The 15,211-nt window shown below is 39.5% G+C and overlaps 1 protein-coding gene across 9 annotated transcripts in view; it reads right to left on the bottom strand.

Annotated features, from left to right (window-relative positions):
- Desi2 (desumoylating isopeptidase 2) overlaps positions 1 to 15,211 on the bottom strand; it is a 44,861-nt gene that overhangs the window by 11,707 nt on the left and 17,943 nt on the right. For all 9 annotated transcript variants that reach the window (NM_001013873.1, XM_087580314.1, XM_087580316.1 and 6 more), the window contains one exon: positions 3,187 to 3,259. In NM_001013873.1, the coding sequence (NP_001013895.1) occupies positions 3,187 to 3,259 (73 nt within the window). The remainder of the gene's footprint in view (positions 1 to 3,186; positions 3,260 to 15,211) is intronic.

Below are 15,211 nucleotides of genomic sequence, written 5' to 3'. Positions count from 1 at the left end.
AGACCAGACAGGAAACCTCCGGCCCATAATCCCACCCACTGTAATATTCGAGTCCCTGAAATCCTAGCTGAAGGCCCTCATTGGTTCTTGGGGTTAATGAGCATTCCCATTCCAAATAGACAAATCTTTATAGCCCAGAATGAATGCTAAACTACAGCTGGAAGCAACTGATGTAAAGAAACAGACAGGGGCAAGGACCACAGCCCAGAGGCAGCACCTGCTTTAGAAGTATGAGGTCCTGGATTCAACTGCCAGCCCCTCCCAACTCCTACACAGAGGCAGCGGGGACATGCCACTGAAAGTGGAGTTTTTCTTTAAAATTAGTGAGCAGGCAGGTAGGTACTTTATCCTGGGTAAGCTAATGTATTCCAGGTCACGAAGACCGCCTAGCTCATGCAAGTGCAGGACCTTCTGCTAAAAGGCAATGCTGCAGACAGCATACCATGACAGGGACTGCCAGGAGCAGGCCAGGATGGAGACAGCTCAGAAGCCTACAGCAGCTCCTTGTAAAAAAGGAGGGCATCTGGGACCCTGAGAAGCAAGAGACACACTCTTCCAGGGGACCAGTCATCTGAAATAAGGGACTATCTGCAGCAGGCCGGGATGGAGATATCTTAGTAGCCTGTGACAGCTCTTTGTAAAAAACAGCTGTTCCCATTTCTCCTAACCCTAGCCCTGGACAACAGCTATATAGATTTCATTTGTGCATAACTGCCTTTCAGTTGGCCTTGGTATGCATAATTATTCTATTACATCTGACTTTCCTATTTCTTTCTCCTTCTGTTCTGGTGAATTCTGTGAAACTAGATGTTCCTTGATGTAATGATTCTTAAACAATTAAAAATTGAGGCACAGGGGTTGGGGATTTAGCTCAGTGGTAGAGCGCTTGCCTAGCAAGCGCAAGGCCCTGGGTTCGGTCCCCAGCTCCGAAAAAAAAGAAAAAAAAATTGACGCAAAGGAGCACAGCACAACACAGCACAGCACAGCACAGTCCCAATGGCCCAGGTGCATGTTGTGTGTTCTCCACTTGGAAACAATGTAATAACTGCACAATGGTAGTTCCAGATTAATGCTTGACTTGCAAAGAAAGTTTGAATAAATCATTAGAAAATGAAATAGAGCCAACATTGGGACTCCAAGGAAGGTAAAAGTTATTGAAGTTCGGAAATAAGTTTTACATAACATTTGAGAGTGGTTCCTGGATAAGGACGTATAGAATGCATAAAATGATATACTAGTAAAACTAATTCGCAACACTGGGACTCCAAGGAGAGCCATTGTGTGCAATGTGCAGCAGCAGAAAGCCAGCGGAACTGCTGACTTAAGGGTTAACTTGACTCTTTCTGGCCACTTCCTGGCAGCTTTGCCCATGTCATTTATCATTGGAACTTCACAGGAAAATGCAGGTAGCTGACCTCGGAGCTCTGAGCTCTGAAGTATAATAAATCAAAAGTTAAAGTTTAGATAATGATAAGTTTACAACTATTATTATTTTGGCCACAGGCCTGGGAATTGGGGAAACTTGAAACTTTGAGGAACAACTATAATTCGTAATTCTTTGTGGAATATGGTTATTCTTTTGAATTTAATTTGGCAATGATTATACAATGTCTTTTTCTACCTGCTTTTGGAGTTATCAATAAAAGACTGGGGCAAGAGAAAGGCTAGGGAGGGAGTGACGGATTGAGTAAGAGAGCATGTGTGAGAATGTGAGAGCATGTAAAGAGCAAGTGGAGAATGAGAGAGTGAGGTACGCATGAGATATGTGTGTGTGTGTGTGTGTGTGTGTGTGTGTGTGTGTGTAGAAGTGTGTGAATGAAAGAAGAGAGAATGTGGTGTGTGTGAGATGTGAGAGGTGTGTGTGAAGAGAGCGTGAGAGAGTGAAAGGGGAACGAACAGAGGTGTGTAGGAGTGTGGGAATTCGAGAAAAGCAGAGTGCTCAAGAGAATGCACAGTATGTGTAGCCGTAAGCTGTGAGCAGGTGAGTGAGAGAGAGAGACTTTAAGCCTTGAAAAATTGCCTGTCATTTTGTACCTGAATAGCTGTCTGTGTCTGTTTTTAATGCGCCTTCCAGAGATTCCTGCTTCCAGTTGAGAACTCTGATCCTGTGTCGAGGCTGCACCCAGACAAGGCAAGCTTATGTATGTATATACACAACGATGTATAACTCTAACTCTGAGAAAAATGCTAGGTGTTACTGAAGGCAAGATTTGCTCAACAATGTTTTAGACTTTATTGACGCTCACAAGCCTGCCAAGTCAAACGTTCTACTCAAACACCCTCAAAAAATTGGTACTTCAAATTTGACACGTCTAAAATGATTACTTTTGTTATGTAGTTTTTCGAAGTGTAGAAGTTTCTTAGAAACTCTTATACATAGTAAAGAAGAACAATCATGGTTTAACAACTTCATAAAGAAGGGCTTGCTTTTTGTTTTTGACGCAGGGTCTTATTGTGTAGCTCTGGCTGTCCTGGAACTCACTCTCATACCAGGTTGGCTTTAAACTCACACTAATCTCTCTGCTTCTGCCTCCTGAATACTGGGATTAAAAGTGTGTGTCGCCACACCTGGTTAAGAAAATGTCTTAGAAGACATAGTAATTAGAAAAGGTAATGAGGGGTTGGGGATTTAGCTCAGTGGTAGAGCGCTTGCCTAGGAAGCGCAAGGCCCTGGGTTCAGTCCCCAGCTCCAAAAAAAAAAAAAAAAGAAAAAGAAAAGAAAAGGTAATGAACAAATGAACCCTTTTGTATTCTACCACAGACAGTTTTCCAAACAGTATAAACAAGTGTGGGAGTTTATTCTACTTTCTGCAATAACATTTATAAGTTGCTTAAAAGAAAAGACACAGAAAACAGCCTAACATCATGTTCTGTATTTGTTTGTTTGTTTATTTGTTTATTTATTTATTTATTTATTTATTTATTTATTTATTTATCTATTTTTAAAGATTTATTTATTCATTACATATGAGTACACTGTAGCTGACTTCAGACACACCAGAAGAGGGCATCAGATCTCTCACTACAGATGGTTGTGAGCCACCATGTGGTTGCTGGGATTTGAACTCAGGACCTCTGGAAGAGCAGTCAGTGCTCTTAACCACTGAGCCATCTCTCCAGGCCCTGTATTTATTTTTAAGCTGGCAGAATCCTCAGAAAACAAATTTAAACTATGTGCACACATACCTCTGCCATATACTTCAATTCCAGAATGAAAAACTCCAATTCCGATAGATGAGGTGTATTCATTCATCCAGTACTAAGGAGAGAAAAAACAACTTTAGAATATCATCATCTATAGCCCAACTCTACAGGACAGGAAGATTATAAACCCAAGTCTTGGTATTTTCCTTTCCAATGCTGAAAATCTACCAAGAGCAGCCTAGTCTATTCTCCTACATCTTGGAAGCCCTTCCTGTGTATAGACAAAGGTTTCACCTTGAGTCCAGCATCTTACTTAGGGCTTAGCACATAATAAATAAAACTTAAATGAAATAAAATCTAAATTTGAATAATCAGGTTGGTATAAAATTGACATAAAAGTGTCATTAGCAATTAAACAGCACATACAGAGAGAGCCCCAGGGCATGACGCTGCCTCTGATCCCGGGGTTCAGGGACAGAGGCAGGTAGATCTCTGTCAGCTCCAGGTCAGCCAGATCTTTACAGTGAGTTCCAGATTAGTCAGAGCTATACAGTGAGACCCTATCTTACAAACCAACCCAACCCAACCCAAACCAACCAACCAACCAATCAATCAACCAACCAACCATCCAACCAACCAACCAACCAACCATCCAACCAACCAACCATCCATCCATCCAACCAACCAACCAACCAACCAACCATCCATCCAACCAACCAACCAACCAACCAACCAACCATCCATCCAACCAACCAACCAACCATCCATCCATCCATCCATCCATCCATCCATCCAACCAACCATCCAACCAACCAACCAACCAACCAACCAACCAACCAACCAACCAACCAACCAAAAAGTACCACAAAGACACAAACATCTGGCTTTCTGTCTAATGTCCTTCTGCCCTAAACTTTTTCTTTCATACTTTAGTGAGTTCTTTCAAGGTGGGACACTTTATTCTTTGTAAATATTTATGGCTTTTATTCTATCCCAATTCAGCCTAAAGTTTGAAAGTAGGAACAAGCAGTGTGAAGTATAGAGAATGTTAGGAAGGTAGGAACGACCTTCCTACAATAGCATAAAGACAAACTTCCTAAGGAGGTAGGTACTATATGAAATGGGTCAACAAGAACAAACAAAATTTCCTCAGATACAAAGATTGGACTGGTAGGGGAGGGAAAATAATTAAAAAAAAAAAAAAAAACCAAAACCAAATCTAAGAACATGGAAGAGGAATAAAGACATACATTAGCAGCGTGTCTGAAATGATAGAGAATGACTATGAAAGGGGTCAAAAGGGTGGGCTGGAGAGGCTGAACCTAGAGGGAGGTAAATGAGTTATTAGCACATCACACCATACCTAGGGTGTTATAGACCTACTGGACCCTCCTGGATTAGACTGATGATCTGTCTTTAATGTTGCGTGCGATATATATCTCTTTATGTATGTGTACCTATGTACATACACGCATGCCAAGGTCAGACATCAACAGTGAGTCTCTCAAGTGCGTCTCCATTCTATTCTGTTCTATCCTATCCTATCCTATTCTATTGTAAGACAGGGGTCTCTCACTCACGCTCGAGTCTACTGACTGGCTGAACTGGTTGGTCAGCAAGCACTGGAGATGCTGGTACCATAGGATGACAGCTAAGAACAGCAGCAGCAAGGGGGTGGAGCTGGCCTGAACTTAGAGGACAATCTGGGTATGCTGCTAAGGGAGCCAGAGGAGTGACCCAAGCCCTTTGAAGGAGCCCAGGTGATTGTGAATGGATCCCAGATAATTGGACACTAAGCTATTTACACTCTTGGAGTTTGATTTTGTTTTGTTCAGATTGTGACTGTGCCCTGGTTCTTCCAGCTTGAAGTAATAAATTATTTTTTTATTTGTCAGGAGGCCACAGTTGAGAGACTTTGGATTTTAAAACACTTTGGACTTTAAAAGGGACTGGCTATTTTTAAAGGATTGTATTTTTAGTTGTTTGAATTTTTAAAGACTGTGGAACTTTTAAAATTTACGATATTTTATATTTTGATGGTTCTATTATTGTGAGGTCTTAGGGATGAATAAGAAAGGAAAGGTTGTTAGGCAGCGGTGGCCAGCCTGGTCTACAGGTTACCTTTATGTTAACTTGACATTAGCTTGGAGAGGAAGGAGCTTCAATTTAGAAAATGTCTCAAAAGCTGGACAGTTTCAAAGTCATGCTGGTTGGAGCAGTTGAGAGCTCACATCTTGATCCACAAGTATGAAGCAGAAATCTTAAGAGCTAGGAATCCTACCAGTCTTTGGGAACCTCAAAACTTGCCAGGCCATGCACCTCTTCTAACAGGCCACACCTCCTAATCCTTCACATAGCTCCACCAGCAAGGGCAGGGTGCATTCTCACTCACACCACCATAGGAAGATACCTTGTTTGTTGCCAAACAATCTGTGGATGACTGACCAAGTGCGGCTGGGGACTAACAATGTGGCTCGAATGTGCATAAAGCCCGAGTTTAATCCCCAGAAACAATGAACATGGAGGCACATGTGTATAATCCCAGCAATGGTATGTGGAGGCAGGAGAATCAGAAGTTCATGGTCATATTTGGGAGCACAGTAAATCAGAGGCCACCCTTGACTATCTGAGACCCTGTCTCAAAAATAAATAAGATCAGAAATACATCAAATTGTCAGCAGTTCTGTGATAGACTGACAGGGCTAGGAAGGAGTGGTATTTAAGATGATCCTTTCACTTTTGTATCTCAGGACTATTTTCCCGGGTGTTATGTATCATTTCAACCGTTAGGAAAAAAGCTGGGGATAGTGGCACACCTTTAATCCTGCCACCGGGAAGACAGAAGCTGGTGGATCTCTGTGAGTTCCAGGACAGCTAGGGCTATTATAAGAGAAGCCTTGTCCTGAAAAGGGGGAGATGGAAAGGTGGATATTTCTATAGTAGAACATTACAAACACTCACTTTCTGATACTTTAATACCACCTTCCAGAACATCATCACTGGGCCACAGTCACACTGTGGCCCATTTGGTGGCTTTGACTCATTACAACTGTTGCCAATCATGCCAAGATCTAAATTCAAAATTTCAACTCCAGGTTCTACTGACTGCACGATGCTTTTGCACTGCTGTGAATGCAAAAACTGAGTGAAGCAGGCTCACTGGGGAACTGTCTGATGGAGACATGTCAAAATGATACAGAAGTTAGCCACAAGTGGTTTCTATCCTGTGAAGAAAATTAAACACCAGAAACTTTTTTTTTTTTTGAAACAGGGTCTCACTATGTAATGCTGCCTGTCCTGGAACTCATTCTGTACCAGGCTGGCCTCAAACTCAGAAATTCATTCACCTGCCTCTGTCTCCTGAGTGTACCACCACCTGCTGCTTTGACCACCAGAAACTCTTAATAATGAACAAGTTGTGGCTGTTTGAATAAGAATGGCACTCATAGGCTCATACACTAAGTTTTTTTTTTTTTTTTTTTGGGTTCTTTTTTTCGGAGCTGGGGACCGAACCCAGGGCCTTGCTAGCAAGCTAGGCAAGCGCTCTACCACTGAGCTAAATCCCCAACCCCGTAAGTTTTTTTTTAAATTAATCATTCTATTCATTTACAGGTTTTTGTTTTGTTTTTTAAAGAAAATTAGACAGTAAAATATAGGTGCAAGGCAGAATTGGTTAAGCACCACTTTGCAGGCCTAATTTGAGTCAGTTAACAAATGGATGACACAAATCACTGGAAGAGAGATGGGTGAAAACTGATAATCACATGGTCTCAAGGTATTCCCTCGCCTCGCCTCCCACAAACCCTTAAGTCACAAAGAGAAATGACACATCTGCAATGGAAAAGTGTGGGGACATCACCCAACTCAAGTGACTAGAAAGTACTTAAGAGTGGGCCTCGCTGCTGTCGCGTCTCATACATATAAAGGCTGCATGTCTTTGGCTTTTCTTGAGAATGGTTTAAACAGAATAATAACAAAGAAGAATCATCTGAGTCTGGATGTAGTAAGACTGTGAGGAGAGACATGGTCTTTTAAATATGACAGGCGAATGACTACTGTTAGGAAAACATCATTAATTAATGAACCCTGACTAAGTCCTACAGTAAAAAGTATAAAAGCTAAAAAAGAATACTATTGGGATAGCCTGGGGAAATATGAAATAAAGTGGATTAAAAAGTATGATAGCAGTTAAGAATTTCCTGGGTATGATAAAGATATTGTCGTTAGGTAGAGTATCTTCTCCATAGGTATTAATTGCTATGTTAAAAAACTGGTCAATTTAGGCAAAGGGTACATGAACTGTAATTTTCTTTCAACTCTTCTGAAGAGCAAAACAAAACAAAACAAAGGGTGGGGGAAGGTTAGGTATGGTGGCACACACTGTAATTCTGGGTAGAGACCCAGGTAGAAGGACTGGGAGGAGGAGTTCCAGATGTTGCTGAAAACAAAGCAAAGCAAAATGGGGACTGACTCATGAAATGATTCGTTCTTTGCCCTCTTGCAGCAAGATGCCTTCCTAAGTTTTCACCTATTTTCCTTTTGTCCCCTTTTCACATAAAGAAAGCCGAAACACTGCAAAGGCTCAGGATTGTCTGCTTCTCTTTTCCAGTGGAGCACTGAACTGTTTATACAGTTTGCAGTCAGTACTTTGGTCTGTGTGCTACTGGTACCTTTGGCACTCACAGGCACTTACAGACCTTTATTCTGGGTACAGAGAGCTTTAAAGTAACAGTATCTCTTTCTTTCATGTGCACTTCTTTCAAAATACAGAACATTTTTAAAAAAGAGACATTTTTCAGTGTTGGTGCTGCTCAAAAAGACTCTAAGCAAGTACTAAATGAACTACTTCATCTAATGCCCACTATTAATTATAACTTCTCTTTTAGGTAGACAGTAGATTGTCTTCCAAGAGTGCTTTTTAATACATTTCTTGATGGGAATCTAAGTGCTTTATTAAAAAGGTAAACAATTTTGTGAAAAAGGTTATATTCAAATGGTAGCTTCTTGAAACACTTGGCAGAGTGAGGTCCCTGAACTCAGAAAATCGTTTATTCTCTTTCTTTCCATGAATGAAATAATTTTCTCCATACTTAAGGATTCCATGCTTGGAACTAATATGTACTTGTGAACTCTATAAAGTCAATCTAAACTTCAAGTCTTTATTTTCTAAAAACAGTTGCTATGTTTTTGGCACACTGTTTTCATAAATGAGAGGCTCTTAAAAAGGAGAAACAAGTGTCCTCAAATCTGGTCAGAACTTTTGATTTCCCAATGATGGCATGTGGTCTATCTAAAGCACCTGAAGAACTGCTGAGGCAGCATGATGATGAATAAGGGATAGCTTTCTTCACAAGGGGGTAGTATTACCTTCATATGGAAAGTTGGACAATCACATTTGTTTTGCTTAAGCTTCTAGAAAGCCACAATTTGCGAGAAAAGATTTTTTTTTTAAACAAAAATATTCCTTTGGACAGAATTAACAACTTAAGCACAATTCTCGTTCCTAATATCCTTTTTCTGTAAGCTTTTAATACTGTATAAGGCAGAAATGCTGTTGTTGCTTAGGCACTGCTTGCAATAACAACACATTACATGACTCCTATGACAAGGCCAGAATAAGCAAATCTATACAAATAGAAAATTAGAGAGTAGCTCCCACATTGCTCGTGCCTGCAGAGTTCGGGATATGAGGAGTGACTGCTGATGGATATATGTTTTCTGCTTATGACAATAAAACGTTTGTAAAGTTCTTACTGTAGGCCCCGCTAATTTCTAACAAGTGACTCAAGAACCATGTACAAGCACATTTTGAGAAAGGGTCTTGCTATATAACCCAGGCTAGTTGGAAATCACAATCTCCTGGCAGATAGAGTACAGATTTGTGACATCACTTTTGGCTAAGTATATTGTTTCATAAATACAAACTAGAGTTATCTGTTTTGATTGAACAAAATCTATTTTATACATGCTGTGAATCCCTCAGCAGTAAAATTTCCAAGTATAATACAGATTTTATTTTTTTTTAAATTGCCAATACAATTTTTTTACTTGTTAGCAAACTGAGAACAATCAATCATGAAGAAATAAGTTTCTATTTCCTTATTTTTAGGTTATCTAGTAAAACGTTATGATGAGAGGAACATTCATGTGCCACAATGTTGCTTTAATCAGTGGCAGTCCTCATATGACTCTGTAAGATTGTAACAGAGCTGAGAAATTCCTATTGCTCAGTGATGTAGCTGCTCTATTAAGGTAATGGTGCAATGCACTATTCCTAGCTTGTGGTGATGCTGGCATAAACAAACCTGGAAGTATGTATAAGATATAACATATTTTCTGTAAGTACAGCACACATAATTATAATAGTGCAAATGACTTGATAATGTTATGGTTTATATATTACTATACTTTTGGCTGTTATTTTACAATGTACTTCTCATACTTATTAAAAGAAAGGGGGATAGAGGGGAAACTCCCTGTAAAACAGATGCTTTATTATTTGAGTAAGAGTCTTATGTATCTCATATTTACCTTGCCTGTTACTGTATCCTTATGTACTATGTGCACTGGGTCTCAACCACAGCACCAGGCCATGACGATATGACTGGACTATTATACCATGTAGGTTTTGAAAGTATGTACAAAAAATTACCTGATAACACAAGCAGGTAATTAATGTATGTCCTGCCTTAATTGATATATGCCTCTATATAGGTTATGGATATAGCTCTTAATGAAAAAAAAATACAAATACCTCAAAAACTTTTCTAGCAACACCAACGTACAGTTTGTTCTTGAACTTTATAATCCTAAAGGAGCTGGAGAGATGGCTCAGCAGCTAAGAGCACTGGCTCTTCCAGAGGTCCTGAGTTCAATTCCCAGCACCCACATGGTGGCTCACAACCATCTGTAATGGGATCTGATGCCCTCTTCTGGTGTGTCTGAAGTCAGCTACAGTGTACTCATAAAAATAAAAATTAAAAAAAAATCCTAGTCAAAGTGTAAATAGATCATTTCTTAGATTATAGACTGGATATAAAAAAGTAACAATTCAGTGTGTGTGTGTGTGTGTGTGTGTGTGTGTACGGGATGGGAGTGGGAGGAGATGGGACTCAAATATATATTCTAGTCAGTCACCAATTCATACACAGCAGCAGCACATTTCTGAAAACTGCTTTGTTTCATTACCGAATGTATAAACAGATGCTTTTTTTTTGGTTGTGAGCATTTTCCTGAATACACTCAGCACAGAAGGGTAAGCCTTCCTTAGAGAGTTGGTCATAGAGAGATGCCCTCCAAATGTTTCTGCTCTTGCTTAGGCTTCCTAGATCTATTATTAGAGAACAGGCCTGGAAGGCTCACTCTTTACATAATGGCAGGCTGCCTGGGCCACACAGATTTAACTCAAGGTCAGCAAGCCTTATCAAGCCCTGCCTCAGCCAGCAGACAGTATGCATGAGGCCCTGTTTTAAGATTTAATGATTTAACTGTAAACAAGCTAATCGAATGAGCCTTTTACTGAATGAATTATTTCAGCTGTGAAATTCTGTGTAATGATTTATCATTCCAATTATTCATGCTGAAGAAACTAGTACCCTTTCACAGGTAAAGTCCGTAAATTAGCAGCAGCAGCTCTTTCTAACTTGTTTCTTCCTTGTCATCCCTTCCTTTGGGTGTTTGTTTTTCTGAGTCACAGACTTGCTACAGACTCAAGGCAGGCCTTGAACATGCTAACCGGAGTGTTAGGATTACAAGTATGGACCACCAGGTCTAGCTCTTTTAATTACTTTTATTATTCCTTTTTTGGGGGGGAATGTTCTGAGACACAGTTTCTCTGTATGGCCCTGGCTGTCCTGGAACTTACTCAGTAGACCAGAATGGCCTCTAACTTCAGAGATTTGCCTGCCTCTGCCTCTTGAGTGCTGAGACTAAAGGCACGCACCACCACTGACCAGCCTTATAGTTCTTAACATTACTTCTGAAAAAGTATTTTGCTACCATCAAAACTTATTTTACACAGCATCCAGAGCAAAATTTCCCTATAAAGCTTCTTAAATTTGCAATATGAAAATTCATGCTTTAGTAGAACACTGAGTATAATGTATTTGTTTAAATCCATTTTACAAACTAGAAACATTTTTCTAACAGAAAATATTATAAATATGCAAAGATGAAATCACGGCCAAGAACAAGCATCTATGAAAAACAAAACAAGCTGCTGAATTAGATTATGACTGGATGTTAGCAACATTTCTGTTAATTTGTGTTGAATATGACTGTATTGATTTTGTTGTCTAAATAGTAACAGATGCCAAAAGTTTAAACATAATACTTGAGAAAAATAGTGGATTATCCAGAATATCTCATCCAAACAAAAGCCTTAGATGCTGGCTTTTTATTTGAACCAGGGGAAGGTCACTTCTCCTCCCAGAGTGTGGTTCAACTAGAGTTGAGTGGACTAAGAACTCTTGCTCTGACACTAGGGACCAGGCCTGCAGAGAACTGGAACTCGAGGGGACAGATCGACTGAAGGAGGCTCCATGTTAAGTTTATGCTATGCTGGCTCAGAACACGATTCCCCAGTAATTGAGGGGAAAGGCAAACATTATTTGAAACTTATACTTTGTTTATTCTCAAATCCTGAGTATATCCAAAGAAAAGTCATAAAGTAGTCACTCTGTGATTCACAGAGGCTACAGCAAGTTGTCTCTGAAACCACAAAACAGAGGGGTCACCACACACACCATGTCAATCACCTCTGATCAGTTTAACATAAGGATATTTTTGGTGACCCCTGAGAGTCAATGAAAGGCTCACAATCTTCAATTCTAGTATGGAGAACACAGGAATTTCTTTCTCTAAATTTGAATTAATCAAGTTAGAAAATGTATCCAAATATTAGAACTAGCAGAAATAGCAGAGAAGACCCTGGATTCAGTGAAGATCTAGTTGTTTGGCCCTGGCTTGTTAGTAGATTTGTTAACTTTTTGAGGCTTTCATCTGTATCCAAAGGGGAGAAAAAAAAAAGAAAGAAAAGAGCACAAAAAAAAAAGAAAAAAAAAAAAAAGAAAGAAAAGAAAAAGTTAACTCAAAAATTCTAGAGCCTGAATACTTTGGTGTAAATATTGGTTTTGTTATTTACTAATTCAAATTTACTAACTTCTCTGCTCCTTGATGTCCATGTGTACATGCATGTTTGTAATAAACAAAATCACCCTAGAGAGCTGCTATGAGTGTTAAATAAATCAATAACATGCATGCTTAGAAGACCATATGACCCCTACCTAACATGAAGTGTCAGCAACAACAAACTTGGAACAAACCTGTAATAACAATACTCAGGAGAATTTAAAGTCATCGAGGCTACAGTCAGTCAACAAACAGAAAAAAAAAAAAAGATTAAGAAAAACAGAAAAAAGGAATCGGGATGTACTTTTTATATTGAAAAATGTGTGTCGAATGCCTCAATCCACTGTGAAGAAAAGGCCTATTATTTTTCAGTACACTAGGAAAGGCTGATGCACAAGTAGATCAATTCTGGTTATCTGCCAATCTGTGAATTCTTAAGAATTTTCATGATTCAGAGTTGAAGTTAAATTACCCAGGGTGGTGAGTCACTCACTGAAGAGCAGACAGTGTTACAGTCGGTTTGATTCTGCTTTATGACTTCTACAAGACTTATTTATATGCTGGGGAATGTAGGCTCAGTGCACGGCCTCCTGAAATAAGGCTGTATTTTACAGGCTGTGTATATCTGTGGTGGGCATGAGAGGACTAGAAACCCCAGTCTCAGTCTAGGGAGATGGTAAGTGCACAGATAGGCCAAGACAGGGAGGGCCACTGATACCATGAAGCCTTACTCATTCACATCTAGAAGACTTTGAAAGAAAAAAGTATTCCATAGTATTAACAAACAAAGGAAACAATAGGAAAGATATGTAGGAAGGCAATAAATACGTAATGATTATTTTGGGTACAATTTTTCTTCAATATAAAAATTGGCCTAAATACTTCTATTTTAAACTGCTGTATACTAAATGAATTTATTGCCCTTTTATTCTTTTGACAAGAAACCTTTCATTAAACTTCACTTTAGTCAATGAGTTGCCTTATCAATTTAAGAAACCCTTATGCTTCCAGTTTGAGACTGACAATGACATATGCTATTTCCCTGGTTTGGAACTTGGAACTTTGGACTTGGAACCAACTTCTGTCCACAACAGTGTCAAACAACCTGGATACATGTAAAGTATGGCTGTTTTCCTCCAAAGCTATAGAAAAGTGTTTATGTAAGATATTAAGTGGAATGTTTGACTTGCTTCCCCAGCCCCCCAAAAGGCTCATGAAACACAAAGTATTTCATTTATTGAGTTTAAAAGCCCTAAATAAACCATGAATAATGGAGGCTAATTAATTACCACAGTACCATCTCCCATAAACTGTCCTTAGTGATCAAGCATTACAAGTTATTATATAAAATCATTTCATTATAATATCACTCAGTACTAAAAAACCTTTAAGTTTAAAAGTACTAATATCCTTTTATTTTGTTTTGTTTTGTTTTGTTTTTTCAAGAGATGGTTTCTTCGTGTAGCCCTGGCTGTTCTGGATCACTCTGTAGACCAGGCTGGTCTTGAACTCACCTGCCTCTGCCTCTTGAGTGCTGGGATTAAAGGAGTACACCACCACTGCTCCTCTTGAAAATGTGTTTTAATTTGAGGTTCCTAGTGCTCAATTACTTCAGTGCGTTACACCAGCATTTTAAATGAACAAACACTACACAATAGTAATCATTGAGGGCATATGATAAAGTCCTTCCTAAATATGCGGTTTTAGTTACATGCGTGCATAGAGGGTACTGTATAAAAAAGCATTTCTTAGTTGATTTCAGATAAATTTAGAAACACTGTTCTAGAAGAGACCTCTAAATTGTACCTCAGTTTAAAGTTTATTTTACAGTGTTTGTGTTGTTTTGAGATAGGGTCTTCACTCAGAATGTAGTTAAGGTTAGCTCTGAATTCATGGGTAAGCTGTAGCCTCTTAATTACTGGGATTACAGCTGTGAACTACCATATCTAGATGTAAACGTTACTTCAAATGCATACCTATTTGTACTGGCTGGTTTTGTGTGTCAACTTGACACAAGCTTGAGTTATCACAGAGAAAGGAGCCTCCCTTGAGGAAATGCCTCCATGAGATCCAGCTGTAAGGCATTTTCTCAATTAGTGATCAAGAGTGGGAGGCCTATTGTGGATGGTGCTGTCTCTGGGCTGGTAGACCTGCATTCTGTAAGAAAGCAAGCTGAACAAGTAACATCCCTCCATGGCCTCTGCATCCGCTCCTGCTTCCTGACCTGCTTAATTCCAGTCCTGACTTCCGTTGGTGAAGAACAGCAGTGTGGAAATGTGAGCTGAATAAACCCTTTTCTCCCCAACTTGCTTCTTGGTCATGGTGCTTGTGTGGGAATAGAAACCCTGACCAAGACACTACTTGTAGAGTAAAAAAAAAAAAGGAGGGGGGACAACTTTGATTCAAGAAAATATGTGCACAGCTCTCAAGTTATGCTAAGGATTGTGATAGATAGTGAGACAGGAAGATGATGAATTTGATTTATGTCTACAAAAACTCATTTAGAATGTCAATCAACTACAATTTGGTAAACGTTAAAATTGAAACATAAAGGAGCAAATTTTTGAGGTCTTTCTAGAATGTATTTTCACTTATTCTGGTTTCCACACTAACAGTCTTTGTGAAATAAATGAAGCATAAGCCAGATGTGGTGGTGCATGCTTTTGAGTCCAGCGCTTGGGAGGCAGAGACAAGCAAATCTCTAGTTTGCTGTCAGAATTACAGGACAGCCGGGCTACACAGAGAATCCCTGACCCTGTGTAACCTGCTGGGCTGAAGTTCATTATGCAGAAACACCCACCTGGAAAACAATCTGTCAGGAAGACAGCCTGTCCAATGAGTGGCTGGCCTCTGTCATACAGCTCTACCTCCTAGTAACTATCCTCACACGGCTCCATTTTTTTCCTATATGATCTTGAAATACGTTTAAGAACTTCAG

The sequence above is a fragment of the Rattus norvegicus genome, chromosome 13 (genome assembly GCF_021556685.1).
Source record: "Rattus norvegicus strain SHRSP/BbbUtx chromosome 13, alternate assembly SHRSP_T2T, whole genome shotgun sequence".
NCBI classification, from domain to species: domain Eukaryota; kingdom Metazoa; phylum Chordata; class Mammalia; order Rodentia; family Muridae; genus Rattus; species Rattus norvegicus.
Note: the sequence above shows the minus strand (reverse complement) of the source record. Positions and strands in the feature narration are given on the sequence as shown.